This window comes from Eublepharis macularius, chromosome 4, assembly GCF_028583425.1.
Source record: "Eublepharis macularius isolate TG4126 chromosome 4, MPM_Emac_v1.0, whole genome shotgun sequence".
In the NCBI taxonomy this organism is placed as follows: domain Eukaryota; kingdom Metazoa; phylum Chordata; class Lepidosauria; order Squamata; family Eublepharidae; genus Eublepharis; species Eublepharis macularius.
In genome coordinates, this window is record NC_072793.1 from 169,105,947 (window position 1) to 169,127,565 (window position 21,619).

At 45.4% G+C, this 21,619-nt stretch overlaps 2 protein-coding genes across 2 annotated transcripts; both read right to left on the reverse strand.

The window, feature by feature from the left end:
* Positions 1 to 293: 293 nt before the first annotated feature.
* Positions 294 to 10,052, reverse strand: LOC129327134 (zinc finger protein ZFP2-like). The gene is made up of 7 exons (XM_054975595.1): positions 10,004 to 10,052; positions 8,079 to 8,178; positions 4,638 to 5,389; positions 4,008 to 4,116; positions 2,465 to 2,731; positions 1,343 to 1,744; positions 294 to 1,138 (listed from the first exon to the last, which is right to left on the reverse strand). Exons 3-7 carry the CDS (start codon positions 5,355 to 5,357, stop codon positions 570 to 572), a joined length of 2,067 nt encoding a protein of 688 aa, XP_054831570.1. The 5' UTR covers positions 5,358 to 5,389; positions 8,079 to 8,178; positions 10,004 to 10,052; the 3' UTR covers positions 294 to 569.
* A 4,079-nt stretch (positions 10,053 to 14,131) lies between these two features.
* On the reverse strand, positions 14,132 to 18,871 carry LOC129328890 (zinc finger protein 436-like). The gene is made up of 5 exons (XM_054978199.1): positions 18,828 to 18,871; positions 16,378 to 17,132; positions 15,848 to 15,956; positions 15,093 to 15,467; positions 14,132 to 14,885 (listed from the first exon to the last, which is right to left on the reverse strand). Exons 2-5 carry the CDS (start codon positions 17,098 to 17,100, stop codon positions 14,185 to 14,187), a joined length of 1,908 nt encoding a protein of 635 aa, XP_054834174.1. The 5' UTR covers positions 17,101 to 17,132; positions 18,828 to 18,871; the 3' UTR covers positions 14,132 to 14,184.
* Between the last annotated feature and the right edge of the window lie 2,748 nt (positions 18,872 to 21,619).

A 21,619-nucleotide genomic window follows, 5' to 3' on the forward strand; every position in this document is an offset into this window, starting at 1 on the left:
ACTAAACAGTGGGCTGATGTTGTGCAATAAATGGCTTCGTTAGCTGACGAGCTACAGAAATATAGGCTAATCCAACCTCTGCAGATCTTAGAAGCTAAGCAAGATAGTACTTGGAAGGGAAGCTACAAAAGAACACTGAGATTGCCACATAGAGAAAGGCAATGGCAAACTCCCTCTGTATGTCTCTTGACTTGAAAACCTTATAGGGACTCCATGAGGGGGTTGTGACCTGATTGTGTTGTACACACACATAGAAAATTAAAAATAAAAGCCCCACACATTTAACACTGGACTAACTTTTTTAAAAGTTTAATTCCAATTTGTTTTTTTTTTTTTAAAAAAACAGAAAATAAAGCATGGCAAATAAACTGTGGCTTCTGAGCTTGGGGTAAGGTTTCAGTGCAGATGCAAACTCAATCTACGCTCCAAGCATTTTGTACAGCTGCATTCTTCTGCGGAGCCCGAGATTATATTTTGGGTGTGAAATATGAGAGATGGGCTCGCCACAGGTTGATCTGCTAAATGATCTCCCCCTACGTGGGTTATCTGATGTCGTTGAAAGTGGCATTTCAAACCTTTCCACAGTGTAAGCATTCCAAAGGTTTCTCCCCTGAGTGGATTCTTTGATGCTGTTGAAGACTGAAACTCCTAGTGAATCTCTTTCCACACTCTGAACATTTATATGGTTTCGTTTGTGAATGGATTTTTTGGTGTTGAGTCAGGGCTGATTTATATTGGAAGCGCTTGCCACAGGCTGAGCAGCTATACGGTCTCTCTCCTGTGTGGCTTCTGTGATGTTCAAGGAGCTCCGATCTGCACCTGAAGTTCTTTCCACACACCAAGCACTTATGGATCTTCTTTCTACTGTGTTTTTGCAAATGAAAATTATATTGGGATTTATCTGAGAAGTTCTTTCCACATTCCAAGCGCTTGTTCGCTTCCTCCACCATGTAAATTACTTCATGGACATTCTCTCCTTGGCAAGAAAAGGGTTTATCCCTCTCCTCGATCATGAGGCTTCCTTTCTGCCTCTTGGCTCCACCTTGATTCGCATTGTTTCCTTCCCACTCGTCACACCTGGCTTCATCTGATGATAAGCGATGCAGTTCTTCATCATCCTCAATTTCCTGATCATCCCCTGTGGGAATAAAGAGAGAGATCGTATTAGGCATCATGCAAGATCTGATTTACACTTGAACTTCGATCCACACCCAACATATTTCATGGCTTCTTCCTGCTGTACATTGAAATGTATATTAAAGGAAAATTTAGCTGTACATCAAAGCCTGCTACATCAGAGGAGATCATTCCAGACTTTGGGGTATTTTATACAGCTCCTCACCTAAGTGAATTCTTGAATGTGATGCAAGGGCCATTCTTCGACTGAAGCTCTTCCCACAATCCAAGCAACTGTAAGGCTTGTCTCCTGACGGAACTTGTTCCTGAGAGATATTTGAGCTCTGAATGGAGCTCTTCCCAACAGCTACATTTTTGTTTTCTTTTTCCATGGAGCAGATTCTCTTGTGAGCACTGAGGCCTTTTCCCCCTCTGTTGTTGGTTGACATTTCTTCGTGCAAGCCCCCTCCATGGCAAGGAATGGGATTATCCACCTTCTTCTCTGGATGGCTTCCTTCCTGCTTCTCTGGCCCACCTTGATCCCAGAAGTTTTCGTCAGCCTCTTCATTCTTGGCTTTTTCCAATGAGAAAACCTGGAATTCCCCACCCGTCTCATTTACAAGTCCTGCTGGAATAAAGGGAAAGAACCAATCAACCCCAACACAAGAAGCCAAGCCACAAGTCTGGCGCCCCTGATGGATGGGTGTGCAATTTGTTCCCTCCATCAGAGCCTCTTCCCCTCCACTCAAAAGGAGTCACAGGTTTTCCCAGCCAGACCTCTAAGTAGAACAGTTTTCACTGGCTGCTTAACTGCCACCTTCCACAACCCGCCCCCCATATGTACTTAAAGGAAAAAAGAGACTGAAGTTTCCTCCTTCTGCCTTTCACCTTAGACTTGAAAGTACTTATTTTCATTTTCCAATATTGATGGTTAAATATGAAATACTTTGCGTACAATCCAGTCCTGTGACTGCATAGTGTTTCCTCAGAGTATGCAGATCATGAGACTGGTTTTCAGTCTCCCAAAATTCGTATTTGCTGTGGGAGGGGAGGGAAGACAGAACCTCACCAAGTGAAATCCTAAATTCAAAAGGGACCACAATAGCTTTGGCAATGAGTCAGTTGTTGGGGGAGTGGTGCAAGGGAAGGCCCGGCTGCACCTACTGCGCCACTCAAGGGAAGTTTAAGGGCTTTGGACTTGTCCCTCAGGGTTCTTCTTAAAAAACTAGCCCCCCCAATTTTGGAATACTCTGAAGAAATTAAGGACAGAATGACCCTTGAAAGGAGAAAAGGAGCCACTGCTGAGCTCAGCCCCTGAAGGTCCAAAAAGGCTCCATCCCCCCCTTACCCAGAAGGCTGGCTTCGCCGTTCTCCTCTTCCTTGATGTTCATCAAGGGCTGCCTCTGCTTGCAGATTCTCTTGTGAGCACTAAGGCCTTTGTCCCCTCTGCTATTGGTTGACCTTTCTTCTTGGACTGGGATTTTGTGCAAGCCCCCCCTTTGGCAAGGACTGGGATTATCTGGTCTGCCTGGATCCCAGAAGTTTTTGTCAGCCTCTTCATTCTTGGCTTTTTCCAATGAGAAAACCTGGAAGTCCCCAACATTTACAAGTCCTGCTGGAATAAAGGGAAACATCCAATCAGCCCCAACACAAGAAGACAAGCCACAAATCTGGCACTCCTCATCGGGTGTGCATTTTGTTCTTTCCATCAGAGCTTCACCCCCTCCACACAAACCAAGTAGGTGATCTCACCTTCTCCCCGAACAGGCCCTTCAGTACTGAACCTAACAATATAATACAAGGGCAAACAATATAACAAACAATTTAACAACATTTAATGTATCAATAATGAATTAAAGCCCAAGGAATGAACCAGACATAAAAATAAGCCCCCACACAAGGGAGGCACAGGCAGCAATAGTCAGTGCGACACAGCAGCGTAGTGAGGGGCAAGGTAAATGCAGTCAGGGTCTTCAAACATCTTGTTTGAAGACAAAGCCTTTAATTCTTAATGTTGCTTGATTTGTGTGTTTTCTCTGCAGGTGTCCATGACCAAACAAGGGGTACAAAGACCACAACGACTCTACAAGGAGCCAGCAGAGAACTTGTTTCAATTTCTCTTCCTCAGGAGTAAAAAAAAAACAGAGGACCACCTTGAACACAGTGAAGCACCTAGAATCTCTATTGTGGCAACATGATGCCTACAGAACCAAAAAGCCTGGTTGCCACAATAGAGATTCCAAGTGCTTCACTGTGTTCAAGGTGGTCCTCTGTGTTTTTTTTTACTCCTGAGGAAGAGAAATTGAAACAAGTTCTTTGCTGGCTCCTTGTAGTCGTTGTGGTCTTTGTACCCCTTGTTTGGTTATGGACAACCTGCAGAGAAAAAACACAAATCAAGCAACATTAAGAATTAAAGGCTTTGTCTTCAAACAAGATGTTTAAAGACCCTGACTGCATTTACCTTGCCCCTCACTACGCTGCTGTGTCGCACTGACTATTGCTGCCTGTGTCTCCCTTGTGTGGGGGCTTACTTTTATGTCAGGTTCATTCCTTGGGCTTTAATTCATTACTGATACATTAAATGTTGTTAAATTGTTTGTTATATTGTTTGCCCTTGTATTATATTGTTAGGTTCAGTTCTTGTGAGGGTTCCTCCGTAGTAGTAGTTGAGGCCCTTCAGTACAGCAGTTTTCATATTCTTCCCGTCCCACAAACTTCCTGTATTTATTAAAGGAAAAAAAAAAGACCGAAGATCGCTCCCCCTCTCCCTTTCAAATTGGACTTGCAATGGCCCTTGAAAGACGAAAACAAGCCACTGCTGAGCTCAGCCGTGGAAGGAGCTTCTGAGCATCCCAGATCTCATGTCCCAGAAAGCCTCCATCCCCTCTTACCCAGAGGGCTGGCCTCTCCGTTCTCCTCTTCTTTGATGTTCATTAAGAGCTGCCTCTGTTTGTCCTCAGATGGAGTCCAGCCTGACTCAGAGACAATCCCTGCTGTCGCCTTCAGAAAAACCAAGATCTGGCCATTAATATGAATTAAATCCCTTCATGATAGACTAATTATTTTCAAAACAACATTTTTATACACATATACACTGTATGTCACTGAACTGCTAGGGTACAGCATCCTAACAATAAGGTGGCACCACCACCAAAAAGGTCTCAAACACATTTGGCACCAACAGAACAGCAGGAGTGGGAGATATGGGTGAAAAAAATCTTCTGGACTCTCCAGGCCACACCTGTCACCAGTGAAGATGGCAAGGGGCAGGAGCCTAGAAATAACAGACTCCCAAGACCCGCTCTTTCAGGGGGGAGATCACCCCATCAAGGCTGACCAAACGCTGACTCTTGAATTGAGAATTCCTCTCCACCCAAATACTCTGGATTCAGCTTCCAGGCAAGTGAGGGAACAGACCCTTCCATCAAGGCCTGGTATTTCCTCAAGACAGACAGACATTTCAGTTCTTGCTCCACTCCAGCCATCCTATAGTAAGAACCCATGCAACAGAAGGGCCTTACCAGTTTCTCCTGCCTGATGAACTCTTCAGCTAGGGCCACTGCCTGGGAGCAGCTCTCAGGGCTATTTTCCCTCACCCGTCTCTGAAGCGTCAGAGGCAGAACAATTAGCAGCTGCTCCAAGATCAAGAGCTCCAGGATTTGCTCCTTGCTGTGATTCTCCACTCTCAGCCACCCACGGCAAGCTTCCTGCAGTTGGATATATGCCGCTCGTGGCCCCTCAGCCTCCTGGTAGCAGAAACACCTGAACTGCTGACGCTGCTTTTCCCGGCTCAGGGCATCCCCTCGCAAGATGGCTGCCTTCACCTTCTCATAATCGTCTCTCATTCTGAAATCCATATTCTTAAAGGCCTTCTCAGCTTCTCCACTGAGTGATGGCAAGAGTCGGGTCACCCACTCTTCCTTGGGCCATTGACAGGCCTCGGCAACTTGTTCAAAGGAGGCCAGAAAGGCCTTGGTATCCTTCCAGGGTGAAGGTTTCTCTGGCAAATGTGGAATTCCCCATCTTGAGTGAGGGTTTTCCATTGTCCTGAGGAATTCCTGCCACTGGGCTTCCCACTGCACAAGGGAAAGAGAACCCTCTCCACCTTGCTGATTCTTGGGATCTTCTGGTCTCCTTTGAAGAAATTCCTTAATACTCTCAACCTGGAAAATATGAGGGAATTTTCCTCTCCGGTCTGATTCTCTCTCCAATTTAGCTCTCGTAGCATCTTCCTTCTCCATTTTTGCCTCTGAAGGATCCCTCAGTAATGGTGCTGCAAGAAAGAAAACTCTAGAATATGTTACTGTGTTCCAGAGGGAGCTTCTCCCCAGAGAAAAGAAAAAAAATGAGAAAGGAAGATGAGGCATACTGGAATGGTCAGATCCTGGTACAGCCCCCCCCCATGTGATTTTTCTGCCCACATGCACAAATTATTCATAAAACGACATCAGTGTGAATATACATGTCCACTTCTTTGTTAAATGCATTTATTAAGATTCTGATTTAAAGGTTCTGGATCCCCACCTCTACCTTCCTAGAAAACTCCTTCCTATACAGCCTGTAAAACGCAAGGAGGGCCAAATCCTTTCTGACCTTCTCAGGCAGGCAGTTCTGTTTGGTAGGAGACATACAGCGAATGTTCCAGTATCAGCCGCAAGCAGTTCTATCTGTTTGCCTGGCAGCACCGTCAAAAAAATCCCTGCTTTAATGAGTGCAAGAGGCCAAAAGGGGTTGTGGCTCGGTGGCAGAGCACCTGCTTTGCATACACAAGGTGACAGGTTCGATCCCTGGCATCTCTAGTTAAATGGATCAGGCCTGAGGGAATGCAAAGCCCTCTGCCCGACACCCTGGAAAGCTCAGAGTATACAAGACTGGCCTTAATCGTCTCAGTAAAAGGCAGCTTCATGTGTGCAGTGTAACAGGACCGGCTGCCCTACAGATTTGTGAGTCTGCCCTACAGATTTGTGAGTCTAATGCAATATAACAAAGAGGCAAATGTCGGAGAAACAGTAAGACAAACAACCCGAGGTCTCTCACGCAGATTCACACCACTACAACATTCAATGTTAAGACATTTTCAAAAAAAAAATTCAATACATTAATGTGCAAAGTGCATAATTGTGTCATACATATAAATATTTCACATATAAATATTAACAATTTCATAAATATCCATCAATCCATAAATACTCAATAAATACCATAAATACCTAATAAATACTACAGTATCTCTCAGTGTCCTCACTTAAAGGTACATCAATAATAATTATTAGACATACAATCCATGTAGTAAACGACTGAATTAATTTTCGTTTTTCTGCCGGTCCAGGAAAGAAGTCCAACACGGGATGCCAACATGATACAGGTAAATGTTCATTTATAAACTTGATTAACTGGTGTGCTCTTGTTTTACAGATTCATTCATCCCACGGGACGCCACTGGAGACGGCTCAGCCCGACAGACTGCTAGCCAGATCGTCTCACACCAACGTGCTTTTTCACGGGCTATTAATGCTAGACCCGAACAAAATATACATGCAATGACAGTTTGTGCTAATAAACATATTGATACCAATAAATGTCTGATTCATTCATAAGTGTTTAAAGATAAAGCACAGAGTCATTACTGACCCATGGGCGGATGTCACATCATGACGTTTTCTTGGCAGATTTTTTACAGGGTGGTGGATATACTCAAGCCTTCATTCAAGACAGAAAAGATGGTTCCGTGAGCACGTAGGTACTCATGACACCTTTATAATAGGCTAATTACACTCTCTCTCCACTATCTTAAAGGGGCCATGCCTAAAGGAAACAAAACAAATCCAACTCTTGATTTCTCCCTTTAGGGACTCTAAAACCAAGTTAAAAAATGCAAAAGGACTCCCTTTGTCACAGGAATCTCTGATTCAATCTCCCTCCCCTATGGGTCACCACCTCCACTATTGAAAAATGTAGATCTCTCTCTCAATGATGCAATTCCTCACAGTGAGCCACAAGTGGCACCTCTAGGGCATGTCGTCTAATCTTCGATAGATGTTCTTGAATTCCAATATACAGTGGCTGCATAATGTTGCCTATATAAATTGAAGGACAGGGGCACAGTATAATATAAATTAGTCCTGGAGAACTGCATGTGGAACAATGCTTTAAAGGGACAGATCTGTCCTGGTCTATGTTGATACAATTGCCTTCTAGAGCTAATCCACAAACATTACCACGACCTTATCTAGAATGACCTATGAGATAATTTGGTTGTCTATCTACCTCCTTCATGACGGAAAGTCTAACAGAATAACTGCAGCTCTTACAATATACCCTATTTCCTTCTGCATTTTTTACTTTCCATTCTTAAAAAATGAAAGCTCACAAACCAACATCCAACATTTCACTGTCTGCATATTCTCTCCTTTCCCCAAAGTGCTCCATCTTAGCTTCAGCCTCCCTTTCTTTTTCTCACTGAGGTCCCAGATAGATTGCAGAGTGCGAGTGAAATACAACATAAGCAACAAGCAGGACATTCACTGAACAAGTACAATAATGAAGAACAGTTAGGATATTCAGTGAAAACAGAGACAACAGGGTATAATAGCAGAAAAAAATAAAAACAAGCATAGAGTCAAGTAAAAAGATGAAATCCTTTTGAAACAACTCATAACTAATTTACATGGCATGTTAAACACTGCGCACACTCCCTAATGGCACATAACTGCAACAGCAAACAGGAGCCAACAGCATAGCATGTAGTTCCGGCCCCTACCAAAGCATCTCTCTAAACTATTTTTATGACATAGCACTGGGGAGAAAGCCCTCCGGAATAATTCAGATTTACATAGTTTTCAGAAAGCCAGAGTGGGAGCTTTCCTGACCTCTTTAGGCAGCTCATTCCGTAAGGTGAGGTCCTCCACAGAGAAAGCATGAGAGGGGGCAGCTGTTAATTTTGCCCAACTGCAGGGCATTACCTGCAGAAAGCCCTGTCCAAGTGAGCGAAGCTGAAGTGGAGGAATATACGGAGCACCCCGTGAGGCAAGCCCAATTCTTTGACTTTACCAATCCTTGCTGCTGTAGAGGAAAAATTCTCATTTCAATTATTTTTTAAAAAGGACAGGATCAAGTTTCAAGCTTGAAAATATCTTTCAAGCGCCATCATCCATCCACGGAAGTCTGTGTTTAGATCCCAAAAGTGGAAGGTCTACTGTGGGTACTCAATGGGGAGAGCAGGGCACTCTGTTCATACTCAAGAGGCAAGAACCAAAGAAGATTCTGGAAGGAGGTCATGTTTGCTCCACAGGAACCCCATGGTATGGAGTGTGATTATAGGCCTTTTTACCTGAGTACCTATGTAAGAATTGTCCTTTATTCTTTATGAATGAGTTTTACACTCAGAGGCTAAGCTTAAAACACCAGTGCAAGCAGCTTGGTCAAAAGTGTTTGAATACTTCCCCTCTCCCAATACTACACAGAGGAAAGGGTGATAAAGCAAATTAGTATAAAGAATGCAAGAAGGCAGGTGGAAGACAAAGGAGCGGCAATACTCTGGTCTGAGCAGCCACAGGAGAAAATCTCTCCTTTTCCCACCATGTTACGTTTTGCCCAGAGGTGGAGTGAGAAGAGGTGGCTGGCCTTAAAACGAACTAACCATTCTTCTTGGGAGAGTCATTCTTGGGGTAGCTGTGCTTGGAGAGAGTTGAGAACCATCTATCCTAGGCAGATTGCTTTAGGAGGGAGATGCACCTTGGGTCTCTGAGCTGAACTGCGCCTACAAAACTAACCTCGCACCCATAACAAATATCCAGCGTATTTAACACCACAGAAAAAAGCTTAGCCAGGGAAAAGAGGCTTGTTGCTTGTTGCTTGTTTCAAACTATTTGGTTTTCCCTGTGCTCAGATGCTGCAGTATTTTGTAGGCCAACTGTAGGGTTTTTTAAAAAAAAATCTGTTATCTAGCGTTTGCGTATATATTTAAAGCTAAATTATTTTTTTTAGAGCCGAGTTGGGTCTTTGCAGCCACAAAACTACCTCTCCCCTGACCCGTTTCCCAAAATTGAAGCCAGAAGCTCAGAGCTCATGCTTAGCTGGGGAAATGCCTCCACACTGGCTCATGTAAGGAGCGGATAACGGATACTTTTCAAAGGGTCCTGGCTCAGGCTAGAGGCCTGTGATGGCAGCAGTGAGGAAAAGGGATTGAGTAATACAGAGAAAGGTTAGCTCCTCGTTAGGGTCTAGCAACTTAAGACCAGAACCAGCAAATCCAGTCCTTCGTTCTGTGGCGAAAACAAGGGCAGGTGAGGTCATTTTTCCACATATATTATGAACACACATACCCCGGTGAAAATGAAAAGCTTCCAATAATAAGGAAAAGATTCTTTTGAAGAGTGCAGACAGGGAAATGCCCCCCCACTCCATTCATAGGACCTTTAGCCCCCCCCCCCAGGAATTCAGGTACGGTAGAGAGTCAGAGGACTGGCACCCTCCACTCTCTCAGACCGCGGCAGCGTCACTGTGGGGCCAGCCCTTCCCCTGCCCCTCCACTGTACGACAGCACACCTGCCAGACTACGTTCCGCAGCCGTATCCACATGCCTTTAAGTTACTGTTGCCAAGGGATCGGGAGAGACTCCAGCCTGCCCTGCTCTTTTATGCGCAGAGATCAGGGAAGGGAATCTGTTCCCGGCCTGGAGGGAAACCTGATCCCCTCCTGCGCTTTGCTGCAAATCCATCCTCGGTTGAAGGGGGCGAATCCAGAGCTAGCCACCCTCCTTGGGAGCAGAGAAGGGGGCCAGCCTGACTTGCTCCTTCCTGGCCCTGCTCTGTATGTGGGGCCCAGAGAGACGGCCCTGCAGGGCTGCCCAGCCCGGGGGAGCTTCTCCTTCCCTACCGCCCCTTACCCTTCCAGGCTTTCCCCAGTCAGCCTCCTTCTTCGCGCTTTCCGGCAAATAAAGCGGGATCCGGAAAGGAGGAAAAAGAACGCCCCACTTGTTCCCCACCCCTGTGTTTCTACTCTAGGAAGTGCAGCTCTATCACCCTCATAACCCTTTAGTACCCTGGATGGCAAAGGCGGCGGGCGGTGGGGGTAGCTTTTAATTTTAATGAATTCGATTTTTTTTTAAAAAAGGAAAATAATTAAATGTGTTTGTTCTTTGAAGTTTCTGGCCAGGTAAGTCTGCTCTGGAAGCCCAGCAGTGGAAGAGGGCTGGCGGGTTGCTGCTCCTTGTGCCCAAACCTAACCACTAGATAACGCTGCCTCCTTCAAGCTCTTCTCGAGGGTGCCTCTCACACACACACAAATCTCATGAACAACGAAGTCGTGCTGGGCGAAACCGACTTTCTGTCTAGTCGAACAGCAACCGTGCTCAGCCTAGATCAGTGGTTCTCTACTACTACCACCCCAGCTAAGTGAAAGGCAGTGTGGTGTAGTAGATACAGTTTCCAACCTAAATCTGGGAGACCCAGTTTCATATCCCCACCCTGCCCTGGCCTAGTCACCTACCTCACAGGGCTGTTGTGAAGATGAAAAAGAAGAGGGAGGGGAGTCTGTGCACACCCACTGTCCTGAGCGCCTTAGAGGGAGGAGGGCTGGATACAGAGGCACTCAAATAAAATATAATGGCTTAAAATACAGAGACACACCCGGCCCACAATTAGGACATTAAAACAGCACTCTAAAGAAGGCACTTTTTATTTTATTTATGCAGATCTATTAAGCAGGTTCTGGGCTGCTTGTGCCCCAGGGGTGGGTGCTTGCTTTTTGGCACTGTTCCTCTCTTGGCTTCCTTGCTCTGCCCTCCCTTCATCATTACACAGAGATAGTCTCACAGGTGGAAGTGCATTAATTTTTATGTTGTGCTTTCCTCCAAGTAGGGAGGGGTCATTCCTCTGATTCCTATTTGTTGTGCACCAGTTGTGGAGGATTTAGCAGAGAAAACTACGTTTGCCAGTCTCCAGATAAGGGCTGGCAATCTTCCAGAATTATAACTTATCTCCAGACTGTTGGAATAGAGGGGACTCGGCATGCCTGGATATTGGGAGGGGTCTATGTTTTGTCTTTAAGGAAGCCTGAAAAGTAGGAAAAATTATATTAGGGAGGTTAAATCCCCTCTGCCCCCAACCAAAGCATGTGACAAGGACATTCCAGGATACCTGGGCAGCCTGCAGCTTTACTGCTATGACAACAGTAAAGTCTCTGCTGCTTAAGCACCCTTCTTCTCACTTGAGGAGGAAGTAAGCACATTTTCTACTCATAACTCACATGGGGAGAACCTGCCACACTGTGAGGAAAAATTCACCATGAGCGGTAGCTTTATTGTCCACCACAGAACACCCTTGGGGGAGGGGGGAGCCACGTAAATGTTTCATGTGTGGAAAAAGTTTCAGTGTGAACTCAACACTTCTCTAGCATCCCAAGATCCATAGAAGCAAGAACTGTATCAGTGTTTCGATTGCAGCGAAAGCTTCAACCAGTGTACCGTCTTGATCTCATGCCAGAGAATCCACATGGGAGAGAAGCCATATTGATACTCGGATTGTAGCAAAAAGTTTTCTTGACTAGCTGAACCATATCAGGCATCAGAGAGTCCACACAGGAGAGAAGCCATATAAATGAGAATGGGGAAAGCTTCAGTAAGAACTCACCCCCATTAGACACCGGAGAATTTACACTGCCACAATGACACACAAATGCGCAGAACCTGCAGAAAGCTTACACAATAAATCCAATCTTAAAAGACATCCAGATGTTCATAGAGAAAACACACTATTACCCAGACTGTGGAGAAACCAGCAGTCAGGGAACAGACTTGCTGAAGTATCAGAGAATTTGCACAGTACAGAAATAGGAGCCATGTTTCCATTGTAGTGAAAATTCTAGATGTATTGTTTACCCTGAAAATTACCCAGAAGCAGCTGTTGGGGGGGTTGCCTTTCTTCCTATTCCTGGCTATTCCTCACTTCGCCTTTTGGATCTGGCTGGAGAGTAGTGTGTACTATAGAGTGCCCTCTACTGTCCATGGGATGGGCATTAATGTCATCTTGGTCAGGGATGTGGAATCACTAGGATTGTCAGTCCCTTGCTGGGGGCAGAGGATCCTCTGCTTACCTGGCCGACGGGGAAAAGGTGGGGGAACATGCCTCCCAGGGCATGCTCCTGTGCTCCACAGCAGCCTGATTTGGGCCCCAAATGGGCTGTATCAGGCCCGTTTGGGGCTTAAATTGGCCAACTGTGAAACGCAATAGTTGTTCAGAAACCTCATGGCAGTGGTTCCGTGCTCCTCAGTGGGCTGAATTGGGCGTGTTTTGGGCCGAAATTGGCCTGCTGTGAAGCGTGGGAGCACTCCAGGGCCTGTCATGCTGCCCCAGCAGCACTCCCATGCTCCTCAGCGAGCCGATTTTGGCCCCAAACAGGCCCAATTGGGCCCACTACAGAGCGCGAGAGCACTGCTGGGAGGACCCTGAAGAGCTTCTGCACTTCGCAGTGGGCCAATTTAGTCCCCAAATGGGCTGAAATTGGCCCACTGTGGAGTGTGGGAGTGCTTCCAGGGCGGCACAGGCCCTGTGTGATGATATCTCTCTCAGAAGTTACATCATCACACTGTACCGGAAGCATGTATCTCCTGCCTCCCACCCGGAGGGTAAGGGGACGTGGCAACCCTTGGAATCACTGACCCTTCCCACAATACACTTCACTGTACAGTTGATGGGTATCCCAGCAATGTCTACACCTATAGCCTCCTCACCCCTGATAATTGATCTGTGGGCACAAGGAAGGGGACAGGAAGGCAGTATACTAGGGTTGCCTGCTACAAGTTGGGAAATTCCTGGAGATCTGGGGGGTGAAACCTGGAGATAGTGGGGTTTAAGGAGGGAAAGAACCTTGGCATGGCATAATTGCATAGAGTCCACCCCCCAAAGTAGCCATTTTCTCCAGGTGAACTTATCTCTGTGGCCTGGAGACCAGTTGTAATTGCGGGGGATCTCCAGCTACTACCTGGAGGCTGGTAACCCTACAGTACACATGTGGTCCTCCTGCAGTTGTGGGAATATGCCTTCCTCGAAAGGTGCCTGGTGGGAGAAGGCGAGCTGTTGCTTCTTTCAAACCACCATACCGCCCTTTCTGCTGGGCTCAGTCTTGATCCCTCCCAGACTATCTCACCCAGGCCTGGCTGCCTGCTACTGTTGAACGGCAGCCCACCCCCACCCCCCACAAGCCAGTATAGTGTAGTGGGTAGAGTTTCAGAGTAAGACATGGGAGACCCAGGTTTGAATCACCACTCTGTTGTAGAAGCTCATGCGGTGACTTTCATCCAATCACATACTCTTAGCCTAACCTACCTTTCAGCTAGTTTCAAGAGGGTAGTTGTGTTGGTCTGTAGTACAAGAGCAAGACTTGGGTCCAACTAACTAAATTTCCAAGGTACAAGCTTTTGAGAGTCGAGGCTCCCTTTGTCAGATATGATGAGTGGAAAAAGGAAGGGATCTTTTTAATCCAGGCAGACAGTGGGAGGCACATTGTAAATTAGAGCATCAGGAAGCTAGCTATTACACATGCTTGATAGATCATGGGAGCAAAGTGCAGAAAATCAGCATCTGTAATATGAGAAAAATCCTATGTCCCAGTTCAACCATGGGGATCCATTATTCCAAATTTGCAAATTTTCCATTGAAGTTTCTCTGCTTGAGAACTACTACTCTTAGGTAGCATTTCTCAAGCAACCAACATGAAACAATTCATCATTGACAACAATGCATTTTCCAACATGGACACAAACTCTGGGACTGCAATAAACCAAGACGCCAACTCTGTCCCCATATTCACTCTAGCAACACAGTCACTGGGCTTAATAGTGACTAGTTATAACATCTCACGGTCATTCACTTGTTCATCAACCAGTGTTAAATATGCCATCGTCAGCAATGCCCTTCAGCGCTCTACATGGGACAAGCAGGTGAGTCACTTCACAAAAGAATAAATGGACATAAATCTGATATTAAAAAAATTGCAGCAGTGAAAACCAGTGGTAGAACATTTTAATCTCTCAGGACATTCCATTGCTGACCTAAATATTTTGTACTTTCATTGTGGAATGGAGTCTGAAGTTACATTTTGGCCATGAAATATGAGAGAAGGTCCTGACATAGGTTGAACACCTAAATGATTTCTTCTGATGTGAATTATTTGATGTCGTTGAAGGTGGGATCTGCAACCAAATCTCTTTCCACACTCTGCGCATTCAAAAGGTTTCTCCCCTGTGTGGATTCTTTGATGCTGTTGAAGATTGTTCTTCCAACTGAAAATCTTTCCGCACTCTGAACATTTATATGGTTTCTCTTGTGAATGCATTTTTTGGTGATGCGAAAGATTTGTTTTATGTGGGAAGCTCTTCCCACAGACTGAGCAACTATACGGTTTTTCTCCTGTGTGCACTCTGTGATGTCCAACAAGCTCGCCTCTGTACCTGAAACTCTTTCCACAAACCAAGCATTTATGGGTTTTCTTTCTATTGTGCTTTTGCAAATGAAAATTATATTGGGTTTTATCTGAGAAGTCCTTTCCACATTCCAAGCACTTGTATGCTTCCTTTGCCATGTAAATTACTTCACGGAAATCCTCTCCTTCACAAGAAAGGGGTTTATCCCTCTTCTCAATCATGTGGCTTCCTTTCTGTTTCTTGGGTCCACCTCGATTAGTATAGCTTCTTTTCCACTCCGCACACCTGGCTTCATCTGGTGATAAGCGATCCAGTTCTTCATCATCCTCAATCTCCTGATCATCCCCTGTGGGAATAAACAGAGAGACTGTATTAGGAATCATGCAAGGAGATCTAATTTGCACTTGAACTTTGATCCACACCCAACATATTTTGCGGCTTCTTCCTGCTGTACATTTAAACATATGTTAAAAGAAAATTTAGCTGTACATCAAAGCCTGCTGCATCAGAAGAGATAATTCCACACTTTGGGGTATTTTATATGGCTCCTCACCAGAGTGAATTCTTGAATGTGATGCAAGGGCCATTCTCCGTCTGAAGCTCTTTCCACACTCCAAGCAATTATACGGTTTATCTCCTGAGGGAACTTGCTCCTGAGATATAATATTTGAGATCTGTATGGGGCTCTTCCCAACAGTCACACTTTTGTTTTCTTTTTCCCAGGAGCAGATTCTCTTGTGAGCACTGAGGCCTTTTCCCCCTCTGTTATTGGTTGATCTTTCTTGGATTGGGATTTTGCGCAAGCCCCCTCCTTGGCAAGGACTGGGATTATCTGGTCTGCCTGGATCCCAGAAGTTTTCGTCAGCCTCTTCATTCTTGGCTTTTTCCAATGAGAAAACCTGGAAGTCCCCAACATTTACAAATCCTGCTAGAATAAAGGGAAAGATCCAATCAGCCCCAACACGAAAAGCCAAGCCACAAATCTGGCACTCCTCATTGAGTGTGCATTTCGTTCTTTCCATCAGAGTTTCACCCCCTCCACACAAACCGAGTAGGTGATCTCACCTTTTCCCCAGCCAGGCCCTTCACTACAGCAGTTTTCATATTCTTCCCATCTGCCACCTCCCACAAACTTCCTATATTTATGAAAGAAAAATAAGAGACCGAAGATCGCTCCCCCTCTCCCTTTCAAATTGGACTTGCAATGGCTCTTGAAAGGCAAAAAGAAGCCGCTGCTGAGCTCAGCCGTTGAAAGAGCTTCTGAGCATCCCAGATCTCATGTCCCAGAAAGCCTCCATCCCCTCTTACCCAGAGGGCTGGCCTCTCCATTCTCCTCTTCTTTGATGTTCATTAAGAGCTGCCTCTGCTTGTACTCAGACGGAGTCCAGCCTGACTCAGAGACGATCCCTGCTGTCGCCTTCAGAAAAACCAAGATCTGGCCATTAATATGAATTAAATCCCTTCATGATAGACTATTTTCAAAGCAACATTTTTATATACATAGATATACACTGTATGTCACTGAACTGCTAGGGTGCAGCATCCTAACTCTAAGGTGGCACCACCACCAAAAGGCCTCAAACATATTTGGCACCAACAGAACAGCAGGAGAGGGGAGATACGGGTGAAAAAAATCTTCTGGACTCTCCAGGCCACACCTGTCACCAGTGAAGATGGCAAGGGGCAGGAGCCTAGAAATAACAGACTCCTAAGACCCGCTGTTTCAGGGGGGAACAGACTCTTCCATCAAGGCCTGTTATTTCCCCAAGAGAGACAGAATTTCTTGCTTCACTCCAGGCCATCCTGCAGTAAGAACCCATGCAACAGAAGGGCCTCACCTGTTTCTCCTGCCTTAAGAGGAACTCCTCGGCTAGAGCCACTGCCTGGGAGCAGCTCTCAGGGCCATTTTCCCTCACCCACCTCTGGATCTCTGGGGGCAGGACAGTCAGCAGCTGCTCCAAAATCAAGAGCTCCAGGATTTGCTCCTTGCTGTGATTCTCTACTCTCAGCCACCCACGACAGGTTTCCTGCAGTTGGATATATGCCCCTCGTGGCCCCTCAGCCTCCTGGTAGCAGAAACACCTGAACTGTTGACGTTGCTTCTCCCGGCTCAGGGCATCCCCTCGCAAGATGGCTGCCTTCACCTTCCCATAATCCTCTCTGTCTGTGATATCCAGACTGTTAAAGGCCTTCTTGGCTTCACCGCTGAGGGCTGGCAGGAGTCGTGTCATCCACTCCTCCTTGGCCCACTGACAGGCTTCGGCCACTTGCTCAAAGGAGGCCAGAAAGGCCTTGGTATCCTTCCAGGGTGAAGGTTTCTCTGGCAAATGTGGGATTCCCCATCTTGAGTGAGGGTTTTCCACTGTCCTGAGGAATTCCTGCCACTGGGCTTCCCACTGCACAAGGGAAAGAGAACCCTCTCCACCTTGCTGATTCTTGGGATCTTCTGGTCTCCTTTGAAGAAATTCCTTAATACTCTCAACCTGGAAAATATGAGGGAATTTTCCTCTCCGGTCTGATTCTCTCTCCAATTTAGCTCTCGTAGCATCTTCCTTCTCCATTTTTGCCTCTGAAGGATCCCTCAGTAATGGTGCTGCAAGAAAGAAAACTCTAGAATATGTTACTGTGTTCCAGAGGGAGCTTCTCCCCAGAGAAAAGAAAAAAAATGAGAAAGGAAGATGAGGCGTACTGGAATGGTCAGATCCTGGTACAGCCCCCCCCATGTGATTTTTCTGCCCACATGCACAAATTATTCATAAAACAACATCAGTGTGAATATACATGTCCACTTCTTTGTTAAATGCATTTATTAAGATTCTGATTTAAAGGTTCTGGATCCCCACCTCTACCTTCCTAGAAAACTCCTTCCTATACAGCCTGTAAAATGAAAGGAGGGCCAAATCCTTTCTGACCTTCTCAGGCAGGCAGTTCTGTTTGGTAGGAGACATACAGCGAATGTTCCAGTATCAGCCGCAAGCAGTTCTATCTGTTTGCCTGGCAGCACCGTCAAAAAAATCCCTGCTTCAATGAGTGCAAGAGGCCAAAAGGGTTGTGGCTCGGTGGCAGAGCACCTGCTTTGCATACACAAGGTGACAGGTTCGATCCCTGGCATCTCTAGTTAAATGGATCAAGCCTGAGGGAATGCAAAGTCCTCTGCCCGAGACCCTGGAAAGCTCAGAGTATAGAAGACTGGCCTTAATCGTCTCAGTAAAAGGCAGCTTCATGTGTGCAGTGTAACAGGACCGGCTGCCCTACAGATTTGTGAGTCCCATGCCACAGAGGGCTTTCCTTCTGGTCCTGAAAGCCAAGTGGGAACCAATCTCATGGAATGGAATGTGATTATATGCCTCTTTTCCCGAGTACCTATGTAAAAATTTTCCTCTGTTCTTTATGAATGTTGGCTTTTACACTCTATAAATACTCAGAGCCAAGCTACAAGTGATGCCTGACACAGGTTGGACACTTGTCAGCTTCCCTCAAGTTCTGATGGGAAATGCAGGCATCTTGGTCTTGCAGCTGTAATGGAGAGCCAAGCTGTAAAACCAGGACGCCTACATTTCCCATCAAAACTTGAGGTAAGCTGACAAGTGTCCTAACTGTGTAAGGTGTCACTTGTAGCTTGGCTCTCAGAGGTTAAGCTTAAAACACCAGCGCAAGCAGCCTGGTCAAAACAGAGGCTACAAAACTAACCTTGGGCCGATAACAAATATCTGTCAGTCTATTAAACACCAAATAGAAAAGCTTAGCTAGGGAAAGAGGATTACATGTTTCAGATTATCTGGTTTTCTCTGTGCTCAGATACTGCTGCGTTTCGTGGCCCAATCATAGTTTTCAAAAAAAATCTGTTATCTATGGTCTGCTTATGGTCTCCCAACTATTAAAATAAAGCCAGAACCAACAAAGCAAATCCTTCATTCTCTGTGGTGAAAACAAGGGCAGGTGGATTCATTTCCCCACATGTGTTGTTGTTGTTGTTGTTGTTGTTGTTGTTTATAGTAGTAATGTATTATGAATACACATACCCTGGTAAAAATGAAAAGCTTCCAATAATAAGGAAAAGATTCTTTTGAAGAGCGCAGACAGGCAAATGCCCCCCCCACTCCATTCACGGGACCTTTAGCCTCGGTTGAAGGGGGCGAATCCAGAGCTAGCCACCCTCCTTGGGAGCAGAGAAGGGGGCCAGCCTGACTTGCTCCTTCCTGGCCCTGCTCTGTATGTGGGGCCCAGAGAGACGGCCCTGCAGGGCTGCCCAGCCCGGGGGAGCTTCTCCTTCCCTACCGCCCCTTACCCTTGCAGGCTTTCCCCAGTCCGCCTCCTTCCTCGCGCCCTGCAGGGCGGCCCTGCCCCAGGGATCGTCTCCTCCTCCCTCCCCGCGCCTTACCCCTCCAGGCGTCTTCCAGTCTGACGCCAGCCCCTTTTTCCTGGCTCTCCTACAAACAGAGCCAGACCCCGAAAAGAGAAATAGGTATTCCCTGCTTCTTCCCCGCCTCTGTGCATCCAGTCTAGGAACCTCAGCTCTGTCACCTTCTTAACCCTTCAGACCAAATCTCCATCTCCTCCAACATCCTTCTTCCCCCGTGGGCAGCGGGAAAGCCCACAGAGGAGGGCGGGCGGACAGCTGTCTTCCTCTGTGTCTGTCCCTAGCGCCTTAAAATTTGGGTAGACTGTCTTTAAATATGGAGGCTCCATTTCAGTGCCATGGCTAAGACTTGTTACTTGGGAATTTTCCCCCAACAAAAAAACGCCACCACAGTACTTAAAAAAAATACAAAAAAACATGATAGCAGCCATTGACACAATGAATTCTGTATTTCGGTTATGCTTTGTATGAAGAGGTAATGGAGTGTGAAAAAACAGTAAAAGGAGAGAGGGTGTTCCCTCTAACACCTGTGTCTTGAGACCCTTTTACCTGAGATGCAAGGGAAAGAATCTGCAACCTCACACATGTCAAGTTTGTGTTCTTTGCAAATCCATTCACCCTCATGGATTGGGTCTTCCCCAGTAAAGGAATGAACAAATACATCTTTGGATTTTTAAATTTATCCTGAGTCATGATTAGGTTCAATTTTTGTTTATATTCCACCTAAGTTTGTAGAAGACATGCCTTCTTTGTATCCCCTCCAGTGGTGTCTGCCTAAATGTGTTTACTGTGACTATAGAGCTTGTTTCTGTATTCTTTTGAAATTGTTTTGAATTATGGTTAAAAACCTATTCATCAACATTTTTTTAAAATCTCACATTGCAAAAAAATACCTTTGTAAAATATGGAGGCAAAATAAAAGCAGAACAAGAAATAATACATTTGGTGTTTCCACGATAAACCAAATATCTGTTTTTATTTACAAGTAATAAAAGCACAATATTTTGATTCAGATTAATAATGCTGAGCCTTTACAGCTATCAAGGCTTTTATATACTTTTTTGCCAAAATATACAACAATCCAAGGCCAGTATTATTCCCATATTGCAGGTGTGCAGGGACGGGGGGGGGGGGGAGGAAACAGGCAGGGTTTGCCAAGGACTACCTTTCTCAAAGTCACTGCCTGTGATTATTATTTATTTGTTTACAACCTGTCAGCCTGTTCTATACTGTCACCCTGGGTGGTCCTGCAGTAGAAACCAAAGCAGACTTTTTGCAATGTAGGATTTGCTGAGCAGTCCTTTCACAGTCAAAAATTGTTGTTAAAATGAATCTTTAAAATCTAAAGCATTAGTCCTACAAAGCATGGCATACTTGGTAAATCAGTAGACAGATAGAAGAAGCAGAATGCTAAAAAGAACCAAAAGATGTAAAGCTAGCTAATTCTGTATTTAGAAAGAAATCTCACCATTCTCCTCAAAAATTAGTTCAGGTCTTAAAAGCCAATTTGATGTAGCGGTTAAGAGCGCAGGACTCTAACCTGGAGAACCGGGTTTGATTCCCCACTCCTCCACTTGAAGCCAGCTGGGTGACCTTGGGTCAGTCACACCTTTCTCGGAGCTCTCTCAGCCCCACCCATCTCACAGGGTGATTATTGTTGTGGGGATAATAATAACGTACTTTGTAAACCGCTCTGAGTGGGTGTTAAGTTGTCCTGAAGGGCAGTATATAATTTGAATGTTGTTGTTGTTGTTGTTAAAAGCTTGACTCTCAACTCCTGGCTTTTTGAGATCTCCCCAAACACCCATCTCCATCTCCACGCTTAACCTATTCTACCTCGCAGTGTTGTTGTGAAGATAAAACAGAGGAGAGAAGACTGATGTAAGGCTGCTGTAAGGCTGCTTTGTGTCCCCACTGGGTAGAAAAAGAGGGTATAAATGGAATAAATATCAGATTCTGTTTTTAGCAGGAGTAACTATGACACTCTAAGTTACAGGAGGAGCACTATCATTTGGTGTCACCTTCCCTGAACATATTGGTAAGGATCCAGGTCCTGAGAAGTGTCACAGGTATTTTGTTAGTCCATGTCAGGGATCGTATGGTGTTAATAGTAGTGCTGAACAGAAGATCAGTCATGAAAGACTCCATATGATTGTGCTAGGCTCTGAACAAAAATATTTAGGAGTTAAGCTGGATCCTTGGAGGTAAATTCTATTGACATGGTTAAGCTATGGTTAGTCAGGATAACTAGTGCACCTTTGAAACCGATGCAGCAGGTAGAACTTTTGAGAAATTATGTGATTCCAAGGTTGTTGTATATCGCTGACCATGTTGATTTATTTATGGCTCAGCTAGGCCCTGTTGATGATGTAGTGCAAGCTGTAGTTAAAAAGTGGTTGCATCTTCCAATATGCACCACTAGCGGTTTGTTTTATTCTCACTTTAGAGATGGTGGTTTAGGGTTGGCAAAGTTAGAGATGTTAGTACTGATAACACAACTGAAGAAATTACATAGAGTTGCTCAATCTGATAACACTACTATAAGAAAACTTTGCAGAGTTGGGCAGCTACAGGATGTATGATGAAAGGTGGATGAAGTTAGGCGATATTAAAGGGGAGGCTCCGTGTTGTTTTTAGCAAGATTGATAACAATGAGCACATTGATATTGATAGATGGATTTGAGAGAAAAGGATAGTTAAATATCTGACTCTCCTTGATT

What these genes read in the sequence shown, in the direction of transcription:
- LOC129327134 (XM_054975595.1), bottom strand. Translation starts at nt 5,357, where the DNA reads ATGGAGAAGGAAGATGCTACGAGAGCTAAATTGGAGAGAGAATCAGAC. An exon ending in CGGAGAGGCCAGCCCTCTGG is followed by an intron (nt 2,732 to 4,007) that starts GTAAGAGGGGAT and finishes CCTTTATTCCAG; the next exon opens with CAGGACTTGTAAATGTTGGG. An exon ending in CGGCGAAGCCAGCCTTCTGG is followed by an intron (nt 1,745 to 2,464) that starts GTAAGGGGGGGA and finishes CCTTTATTCCAG; the next exon opens with CAGGACTTGTAAATGAGACG.
- LOC129328890 (XM_054978199.1), bottom strand. Translation starts at nt 17,100, where the DNA reads ATGGAGAAGGAAGATGCTACGAGAGCTAAATTGGAGAGAGAATCAGAC. An exon ending in TCTTAAGGCAGGAGAAACAG is followed by an intron (nt 15,957 to 16,377) that starts GTGAGGCCCTTC and finishes GTTTTTCTGAAG; the next exon opens with GCGACAGCAGGGATCGTCTC. An exon ending in TGGAGAGGCCAGCCCTCTGG is followed by an intron (nt 15,468 to 15,847) that starts GTAAGAGGGGAT and finishes CCTTTATTCTAG; the next exon opens with CAGGATTTGTAAATGTTGGG.